The sequence below is a fragment of the Lygodium microphyllum genome, chromosome 23 (assembly GCF_053477565.2).
Source record: "Lygodium microphyllum isolate KBCC chromosome 23, Lygodium_microphyllum_v1.1.10, whole genome shotgun sequence".
In the NCBI taxonomy this organism is placed as follows: Eukaryota; Viridiplantae; Streptophyta; class Polypodiopsida; order Schizaeales; family Lygodiaceae; genus Lygodium; species Lygodium microphyllum.
The window spans coordinates 54,050,892-54,061,849 of record NC_141157.1 but is presented as its reverse complement, the minus strand read 5'-3'; the positions used below and the strand labels follow the sequence as shown (position 1 = coordinate 54,061,849).

Sequence of the window (10,958 nt, the reverse complement as noted above, 5' to 3'; positions counted from 1 at the left end):
TGTTTTTTATATTCGCTAGTGGGGAGCACCTTTGTGGAATTGTTATTTTGGGTATCATTGGTGCAATGATTTATTTTCATGCTTATGGGTGAGAATTTTCATAATTGCTATAACCATTGTATTATGGCCTTAATGAATGCCAATTCTTCTAGTAAGGTTGGAAATATAGTTTAGGCCTTAACAATAAGTAGAGAGGCCTTAGAAATTATTAGCAAAAGTAAGTCCTTCAAAAAAGGAAAGCACAAAACCCCAAAAAAATTTCATGATTTTTAAGCACAAAAATCAAAGAAATACAAATAATTAACTGCATGCATGAGGGAGGTGCCCACTTGTGCTTTGGGGGGAGATTGTGCCCATTCTCTTATGGCACACATGTCTCTCTTAATCCCTTGCTCTCTTGTGTCTCTCAATTTTTGGCTAGTAATTATGGATAGCACTAGTAGTCAACTTGAAGATGGGTATGTGGACTTTAATCCAATCACTATATCATGGATAGCCATGAAACCTATTGAGAATTATGGCTAGAAGAAAGGGGCTTTATTATACAGTTAATTGGAATTTATGGCTAAATGAGATGATTGAAGGTTAAAGTGGTGGAGAGAAGGCTTTGATATCTTATTCAAAGTGAATTCATATTTGAGATATAATTTGATAATATGGTGCTATGAGAGAATGAAGTCAATATATAAATTGAGTGCTTACATAATTAGCTTAGCACACAACCATTCCTTGTTCTAAGGTTCTATTGAACCATAATATGTTGAGACCACACATCATGCCAACCCTAAAAAATACAACCATAATTTGTTGAGAGTGGCATAGACAATTCCACCACCCAATGCCACTCCTATTGTTAGCATTGGCATGATGTGCAATATTAGTTGTTGATCTCTTATATTGGGAGTTACATTGGTTGTGGATTACTAAGAGAGTTTTCTTGGTCCTAGGTAATTCTATGGTGCAAGTGGATTAGCATGATGTGTGGTACATTGATGTCTTTTTAAAGGGTTATAATTCCTTTAATGTGTGAGTCAGTTAATAATATCATGCTACTTGAGTAGCTAGTGAACCATGCACTTGCCACTAAATCATATGCCATAAAAAACTCCTCTACTTGCAGAATTGGACTTGGAAAATTCAATGTCACAAGTTTTGAAGGATTTAGGTGGATCTTACTCACTAGTTAAATATTTGCCCTTATCCACATGATTCAACATGAAGTGTCATCCTAAATGTGTGTGCATACCTTGAATGTTTTAGATGAATAGATAGTCAAAAGGCACACACTTAGGAAAAACAAGAATTATTTATTATATCAAACTAAAAGTAGAAAACTCCATGCTTTTAGCATTACATGTGCTCAAAGATCTTGCTCTCTCCCAACTATGAAGAGGATGGAAGTAGACCAATTATATATTAATCAGAAAGCTTCAATCTCATAAGCAAACCACGAGTTGAAAAAGCAAGGCTTGGCAAGGCTATGACCTTCTTTCCTTTTAGCAATTGTTGTGTTGAATCAACTTGTTGAGGATGAAAGTAAAAAGCACTTTGATCTTCCTTCTTAGATGGCTCCTAGGTGTCCATTAGTGTCCTTACATCTTGTTAGCAAAATATATACTTCAAAGTTGTTATTTGGCTAAGCAAAAGCATACATATATTCAATTTTCAATCACGTGGTTGAAATTTAATGAAAAAGAAAAGCATAATTTTTTTTTGTATAGCAACAGATTTTAGTAGTGCAAATTGCCTTATAAATTTAAAGTTCCTACATGGGCCATTATAGAGGATGTGTCCACATTGCTACAATAGTTGTACAAATCTAGTGGTTGCATTTCTTTGACTATGATGGCTAAAATCAAGAGGGCCTCATTTGTTGACGAAAAGATATTGTCATCGAGTTTCTAAAGCTTTACTGTGTTGCCATTCCATCCTTATTTGAGCTTGCAATAGCTAAGATACCAAAGTAAGAAAATATATGCACATAAAAGGAGTACTTCATGCAACTATAACCTATACATAGATAGATCCAAGTCTACTTTACATGGATCCCACTCTAGTTAGGAAGGTGTCTATCCAACTATTAATGGCATTCACTCTCTAGTCCCTTGAGACTCACTAGCTTAAACCACTATTTCTGCTACCCACTCACATAAGCCATCCTACCTACCATATGGTCATGCTTATCATGCATAACATGTTTCATCCATGTTATGCTCAAGAATGAGAGTGAACCATGGTTATAGAAGTAGTCTTTACAATTTACTTGCAATCTCCTTCATTAACTCAAATGCTTAAGATATTTCCTACCATGTCAAAATGAAAGGTACCAAAGCAAGTTTGTAAGTGCTTAAACTCTCAATGGTGAACACATGTCCATAGAGACAAACATGACAATTTGTTCTTCACCATGTTGGATTAACTAGCAAACAACTCCTCCTTGATTGAAACATAAAGATTCATTTCCCTCACCAAGGGAAGGTTCAATACCTTTTCGATTGTCTTTTGCTAGTATTGATGTTTGTTAACTCCATCAGGTGATAGGTGACAGTAAAGAAAGCAAGGCACTAAAACTTTTTATAATAGTGTGAGCTTTGGTAATGCTAAGAAGTAACCATTCTAATCTGAGAACCAGGCTCACTCCTATGCAAGTTGTAGTAATCTTTGCAGAGTCGAATTTCACTTAACTTTAACATCCACTTGTAAATGCAAAGGTCAAGTTTGATGGACAATAGAATGGTCTAGGTGCCCAAGGGGCACAAGGGGATGGAGCCCTCTAACCAACGTTTAAAAGCCAAAAAGTTAATGAAAGAGATCATTTGAGTGTGTGCCGACTTTTGAGTGAGTTCTCTTCCACCTAGGTTCTATTGCTTGAAGCTTCTATGTGTGCCATTGAGAGAGGGAGAGAGGGCTACAATGGGGGTGTGAGGGATAGGTCGTGAAGCACTCGTCAATGATCCTCCACCTTCTTTTACCTCAACATGCTTTGCTTGATGACATCAAGAGGTAAGTGGTGGATTGCAAGTTCGATTTGAGAGATTGTAGAAGGAGGTGGTGACATTCGGATTGTGAGATCACCTTGGTTTGCTAAGACTTTAATCATGGGTGAGCCCTAGGTGCGTTTATTACAAACTTAGTCCCATTGTTTCTTTTGTTGCTTGTGTGAGTAGCCATTGGATGAGAGAGGTGAGAGACTAAGTGAGAGTTGGTCTACCGCGGATGGTCAAACTCCTAAAACAATAGGAGCTCCACACATGTCCCAACTATTGAAGGCAGTTGAAGCCCAACAATGTTGTGCACATACTATCTTTTATAGTTCTTACCATAATAGAGTAAAGGGGTCCTATGGTAGTTAAAATGAAGTATTTATGAACATAATATCTTTCCTTTCAATTATTTCTCTACCATGGTTAGGAAAGAACCCTAAATGCTCAAGTATAGGCATGGAGGATATGTTGGATGGTTCTTACATACAAATATTATTTTGAATAAAGAGCTCATTGCACATGCTCATCTTGACTTTGCAACATAATATGATAAATAGCTTTTAGTCATGTAAGAGGCTTGCAAGGGAAACATTAAAAGAAGGGGGGGGGGGGGGGGGGGGGGGTGGTTAGGGAGTTGGAGTGGGGGATGTAAGGTTGTGAGTTTACTATTGAGAGAGGCAAAACTTGAGTGATCCACCCAAACATGGCATTAAATTTTACCTTTCTTGAAAAAATCATGTCAAACATATGGAATTGGATATATATTTTTGTTTGAATTTTTATAGTCTTCAAATTAAGTATAAACTAATAACAAGAGGGACTCAAATCTCCAAAATCTATGTGCTATCGTTAATGTGAGTGTGGTTGAGTATGCGCATTTGTTTGAATTTGTATATTTTTCAAATGAACTGCAAAGTTATAACCAAAGGGACTCACTTCTTCGAAATCTATATTCTATCATCACAATGAGGATATACACTTACCTTTTATGAAATGTTCTTCCTCACACGATGCCACTTGTGGAAAAGTTGTAGCACCTATGAGATTTCTTGAACTCCTATTAACATCATATTCAACATTAACACTAGTAAAACATCACTAAGGCATGCATCATTTCATAACCTTTACACAAGTTTGTAGCTTGCAATATACTATGTTGGCATGTTCTTAAAAAAGTACCTAAATATCAAATTAAATTTTGGTGTCAAATTCGAGGATGTTAGTATTACTAATGTGTCTAAAGCACCTCCAAACCCCAAAAATGCCTTTTAATTAACTAAATTTAGGGTCAAGTGAGGGAGAAATATAAGAGGTAAATGTTTTTACCTAAAAGAAGTGGTGACACCATTAACCCCTAGTCTACTTTAGGTTAAAAAATTACCAAAATGCACATAACAAGGAAACAAATAAGCATTATTAAGTCAAATCTGAGCACTATAGTTGATGTCACATTGTACAATAAGTCTATTCATAGGCGACGTGTAGTGCAAAACATTTCTTTGACATAGTTAATTGTGTAAAGTCATGAGGAGTGTGCATTTGACCTCTAAGGTAAGGGGCCAATAAATTGATATCTAATGGTCCCCCAATAGATTTTTTTCTTAAGTGATTTTTATAATATATTTAAAATAGTTGAAAGATATACATCACATGACACTCAAGTAAAATATTTAGAATATTTTGCTACTTTTATCAAGTAAAGCTAGTTATAAATGAAAGGACAATGAAAGGCCAATAAAATGACATGGAGAATGCACCCTTTTAAGTTTTGATAAGATCTAAAATACAAAAGAAATCACATGGCTCATTTGCTTGACTCACATTACACCTATTGAATAGATAAGAATGAGTGTCATAGCTTCAGATGGCTAAAAAATAATCCATATTGTGTGTGAGATTGTCACTAAATTATGGTGGGATGCTATGTAGTTGGGGGGGGGGGGGGGGGTCACCTTATTGGCCACGCTCTTGTTTCTTACATGAGAGCAACATGAAGGAGTTTTTTTTGGGTATTATGTGGATTAGCCTCTATTTGCATTCTCACCTTGCGAGTTTAATAGAGCTTTTAGGTTTTATGTTGTGTAAGTGTGTATTTAGCACCTCCCAACTACTAACTACAACTAGTTTACAAAGAGTTTTGACTCGAGGCTACACTTCATCGTAGGATCCTATGACACTTTCTACCTTTTGGTTAATACATCTCTATTGCCTTATTGAAAAAAACTACAACCAATTTAAGCATTGTCAGCATTCTATCCACAATGGTATATATAGTTTTAGATGCCAATCTAATATGTTAGTGAATTTAATTCATATGCCTTAATGAATTTTATTCCTATACAATCAAGCTATTTAATTGTCAATGAGTCTTTCAAGTAAATGTCATTCCACATCATATTTTTTGCCAAGATTTATTATGTTTTTTGTTGGCTTGAAAGATCTTGCCTGTAGTTCCATTTTCCTCAAGATTGTCACCGGTTCCACCTAACATTCACAAATAAGGAAATACCACTTAAAAGGTTGTGAAATGTAATTTATAATTTAGATGGGAATATATTTTGTGTCATTAGAAAAACACAGCTTAAGGTTTGAACTCACGTGCCTGTCAAACTTACCCCACACTTAAATAAATCAGGATATGAACCCATTGGCTAGATATACTCTACAATTTATCATATAGAGATTTGCATTATGTGCAAACTAGAGAATCTTTGAAATAAATGAGTTGTTCTTGTGGGGCGGTTTCTTGGAAACATGTTTTTGGAGTGGTTTCTAGATTCTAGGAAACTTATTTTGTTCACATGGGAGGTAGCTTAGAAAATGTTTTTAATAAAAAGTAAAAAAAGAGGGAACCATCATCCGAAATAATGTTTAATGAAGGTGTTCTTTTGGCACCTTTCTTAAAATAAGATATGGGAATGTAGTGAGAAATGATGTGAGTTGTGTTATCGAAGGGGAAGGGCTAGGGGGTTTTTAACAGAAATTAACAACCACTCCATGTGGCATGGAGGTTATTCTAGTTGTTTTTTTAAAAGGGTTTCCTTCTTAGGGCTCCGTGACTCCAAGGTGTATGTAGGAGGGATTGGGGGGCGGGGGATTAACCCAACTCCCATATGATTGAACACAGAGGGATTAGGGGTAGTGGAGTGGGGTTTGTTCAAATCCCACGGTCACTTGCTAAACCAAATGCAAAAGGGTGGTTTTAAGCATAGCAGTGCCCGACCAATGAGAGGAGTCATTGGTTGTTAGTGAACAAGAAGGAAGCAATCAGAATTTGCCAACATGAAGTTAACCTTTCTTCTTGTGAATCAATCACAAGACCATATGACTTCATACTTGCTGCGCAAGTCCTGCATCATACTATGCGATGAAACAATCCGTTTCAGTTTCTTTAAGCTGACGTTTGTTAGACCTAAGGTTTCCTAGCTTTTATTATTTCCTTTAAGAAACTCAGGGACAAACCCTAGTTCTTTTACGTTTACGATTTACTGACCCTACAATCAGGGAATGTGGGCAAGTATTTAAGGTATAAACGTTTCTTGGATTTTAAATCATTCCCAATGAATATTTCGCAGCATAGGTATTTCTAAGTTTATATTAATTTGATTAACTTTTAGAAGGTAATATCGTGATCACCTCCGCACGATTTGTTATCTATGTGTCAATTGGTTTTTCAATCCTAAACTTTATTGATTTGAGGTTAGGTAAATTCAATTAATCTTCCTTTTTCCTTGCTAACAAAACTCATGCTAAATAAGCAATCTTTCCCTTGCTAAGTTATGCAGTCAGCAATGATAACTTCTTAGAGTAAGCATCGCAAGAATCCTTTCATGATTTGCACTTCCCATGATGATTCGTTGTAAAAAGAATAGGGCATAAATGGTCATTTATTACAAATTACAAATACAAACACTCAAGCATCTACAACACCTTGCGTGATTGGAAGATACCTTACTCCTTCGTTGCCTTCTTGCTGCCCCACTATACCTCGCGCGACACAGCTCTTAGAGGCCTGTGGGCCGCTGCACGCGGGCTGGTGGTGTGACACGCATCTAAAGCAGGTTTGGCACGCAATGCGGGTGAACATGCGCTTCGGACCAAGCGGCCCGTTAGCTGCCGGCTGGCGAGACAAGCTCGGTGGCAGCGTGGCGGTGCAATGAGCGCGGCCCAGCGTACCGTGCGGACACGTGTCACGAGGACCTGGTAGCAAGATGCGGGTCCCAGGGGGTTGCGGGGACCAATGGCATGGCGTCCACGAATGAGGAACTGTTCAGAGGCCCCTCTGTCGGGGTGGCAGGCCGGCCAAGTAGCCACGTCACGAACACGGTCCTGTAGCAAACGGTGGACGCAAAGCATATCCACTCATTACTTTTATAAATTTTTTTCTCTCAATCAGGGGGACAGGGATGCTCTTTTTTGAGTGTTTTGAGAGACGAATTCAAAGAGGGCAATCTCTCTCTCTCTCTCTCTCTCTCCCCCCTGCCTGCTGTGTCTAGACTCTATATAAGTCCTCGGCTGCTACGTTTGGAGGCCTTCCCTAGCTTGTCCCTTACTCGCATTTCCACATACTCTGCATCTATCGCCATAGCCAGCTCCCCTTCCTGTATAGCTTCCCGTCTCATTACCCTTCGTCCCGATATCCCACCATCCTCTTTTGCAGGTCTCTCTTCCCTGAGTAACCTACAACCTTCCCTCCCTGTATAGCTTGCCGTCTCATTACCCTTCGTTCCGATCTCCCGCCCTCCTCTTCTATAATAGACCTCTCTTCCCTGGGTAAGCCGCCCCCCCCCCCCGCGCGCCCCCAAAACCATTGTACAGCCCTCCCTGCCTCCTCCCCCATGGCTTCCCCTTCGTCCCTCTGCGTTGGCCCTAACTCAAACCTCCGCCTTGGCTCCTCTTCCTCCCCCTTCGTGCTTCCAGACCCCTGCTCTCCCTCCCCTTCCTTTCGCCCCTTCCAAATCCCTCTCAGAAACCCTAAAACCTGCAGCTTGCGGATCGGCCTCACGAGCAGCAAGCAACAGCTCTGTGTTGCCAGCTTGGACTCGGATGTGCTCTCTGTATCGACTTCCTACAGCACATCATCATCGGATTATTGGAGGAGAAGACAAACGGGTAGCAGCAGTAGCCACGCGCAGGCTTGCACATCTCCGTGCAGAGCCTTCCCCGATTCAGATTTCGCACCATCACTCTTCGATCCCCGAGGACCTACCTTACAGAAAGAGCACCATCTTCGCGAATCTCGAAGTCCCTCGTCTGGCGTCCCCGTATATGTTATGCTACCGTTAGACAGCATAAACCCCTGCAACAACAGTGTGAACAGGAAAAGAGCCATGGATGCCAGCTTGCGTGCACTTAAGAGCGCTGGTGTGGAGGGTGTGATGATGGACATCTGGTGGGGAATTGTTGAGAAAGATGGCCCTGGAAACTATAACTGGTCTGGATATAAAGAGCTCATTGACATGGTGAAGAAACAAGGATTGAAGGTTCAAGCTGTCATGTCTTTCCATCAATGTGGTGGCAATGTTGGTGACTCTTGCTTGTAAGTATTTGTGATTTTGGAATGATTCTGACTGAATTACGCGCATAGCGACGGCTGGATTTGCAGATCTGGACAATACCTTGCAAATTTGAGGAGATGGCTAGATTTTGTTATTGGCCGTCTGTTCTTGGGTTTGATGGTTTTCTTTTTGAAAATGCTTACGCTTCTTAGTTGCTGGTGTCTCTTTGCAGTATTCCACTTCCCGGTTGGGTCGTCGAGGAGATAGATCACAATCCTAATCTTACATACACAGACAGAGAGGGAAGGCGGAATTATGAGTATCTTTCTCTTGGCTGCGATATGCTTCCAGTCTTGAAAGGAAGGACACCTTTGCAAGCGTATTCTGATTATATGAGAAGCTTCAGAAATACTTTCAAGGATTATCTTGGCAGCACCATAGTGGTAAGTTCTAATCGTTCTTTCAAATATAAATCTTAACTTGAGGGCACATGATAAAGTTGAGACTTGATTTTTTCCAAGTAGAATGATTACATCAAGTAGGATGATCAGATCGAGCAGAATGATTAGATCATGCGACCTTCAGCTTTGTTATTAGCGTTACACCAGTGTTGTGAATAGAATTTTTGTGCTGAATATATGCTCTGTCTGATGCAATCTTTTGTGCAGATTGTATGTTTTGTATTTGCCCCTTTATTTGAAGCCTTCTCTTTTGAGGCCATCTGTTTGGGTGCTGCGTTTAACATATGTTTTAGATATGAAGTTGAAGATCATCCAATTGTGTGGTTCTCAGGAAGTTCAAGTGGGAATGGGACCAGCAGGAGAACTAAGATATCCATCATATCCTGAAAGCAATGGTACTTGGAGGTTTCCTGGCATCGGGGAGTTCCAATGTTATGATAAGGTACTACTCAATGAACTAAATCTTCTTTTTTGATGCACTGAATTCCACATCTGGTGGTAAGCTGATCTTTTTCTGCTTATTTGCAGTACATGTTAGCTAGTCTAAAAGCAGCAGCCGTTGCTGTTGGGAAGCCAGAGTGGGGTCTTGGGGGCCCCTGTGATGCTGGATGCTATAATAACTGGACAGAGGATACTGATTTCTTTAGAAGGGATGGTGGTTGGAACACCCGTTATGGGGAGTTTTTCCTGCAGTGGTATTCAAATCTTTTGCTTGCACATGGTGAAAGGATTTTGGCTTCTGCAGAAGGCATCTTCCGTAACTCAGGACTGAAGTTGTCAGGGAAAGTAGCCGGCATCCATTGGCACTATGGGTCCAGGTCTCATCCCGCTGAACTGACAGCAGGGTATTACAACACTCGCTTCAAAGATGGGTACTTACCCATCGCCAGCATGTTCGGGAGGCATGGTGTGGTCCTTAACTTCACATGTATAGAGATGAAAGACTTTGAGCAGCCAAGTGAAGCACGCTGCTCTCCTGAGCTCCTTCTTAGGCAGGTAATTTTGGCTGCAAGGAAAGCATCTGTACCAGTTGCTGGAGAGAATGCATTGCCTCGCTTCGATGAAGACGCGTATCGACAGATTGTCAGGAACTCAAGATTGGCCCTTCATGATGATCGGCATGGTGCTGCGTTCGAACCCATGTGCGCATTCACGTTTCTGAGGATGAGCCAAAGTTTGTTCCAGCCTGACAACTGGCGAGTATTTGTTTCCTTTGTGAGGCAGATGGCTGAGGGGAGAGCACATAATGAGTGGGAGGAGCACAGGGCATCTGAACTTGTCCATGCAACTCAACCTCTTCTGCAAGAAGCTGCTTCTGCACTCTCTTAGGGCTCCAGCTCTCTGAATAGAGACGCTTGCAGGCTGTTACTAACCTGCTTCTGAAGTTGGCTCCCCCAACATTTTAGGTTTTCATTAGTTTGGCTGGCGCACATAGATTTTTCATGTGTGGCTGGCACAGAGTGCAAGTCAAGTTTTGGGATTCTTTCCACCTACTGACTCAGAAGAGCTCAAGAGGTGAAAAATATAAGATTTATAGTTAGCCCAATAGGGGACTGACACTTGAATTGTAAGCCTGATACTAAATAAACTTCCTACTGACACAACTGCTACTGCCATGTTGTGTCCGAATACCAGTTGCACACACTTCTTTGTTGTACAGTGAGCTTAGTACAAACATAAGATCCAGTTTGAGAGCCTGATAAGGAGGAAGGGCTTGTATATACCATCACCTACATTATATACTAGTAAAATTTTTATGTGTATTTGAAATTCTTCATAGCTCATATTCTGGATAGTAGAGGGGGTTGAAATGGTTTCTGTGTAGCATTGGGAGGACATGTTTTCTGAAGTAGTAGTGAGGCTTTGTATTATAGAACGGGGGGTTACAAGTAATTACATGATCACAAGGGATTAGGCATGCTGTTTTGTAAGAAGTTGGTTTCCTTGGCTTAGGCATGCTGCAATCACTTAACATCTTAATACATAAACCGCATGACAACATATGGCAACCTCCC

At 40.3% G+C, this 10,958-nt stretch overlaps 1 protein-coding gene across 1 annotated transcript; it reads left to right on the top strand.

Annotated features, from left to right (window-relative positions):
- The first annotated feature begins 7,476 nt into the window (after positions 1-7,476).
- On the top strand, positions 7,477-10,713 carry LOC148016193 (beta-amylase 1, chloroplastic-like). The gene is made up of 4 exons (XM_087663758.1): positions 7,477-8,523; positions 8,715-8,925; positions 9,275-9,385; positions 9,472-10,713. The coding sequence occupies exons 1-4, from the start codon at positions 7,823-7,825 to the stop codon at positions 10,270-10,272; spliced, it is 1,824 nt and encodes a 607-aa protein (XP_087519884.1). The 5' UTR covers positions 7,477-7,822; the 3' UTR covers positions 10,273-10,713.
- Positions 10,714-10,958: the final 245 nt, after the last annotated feature.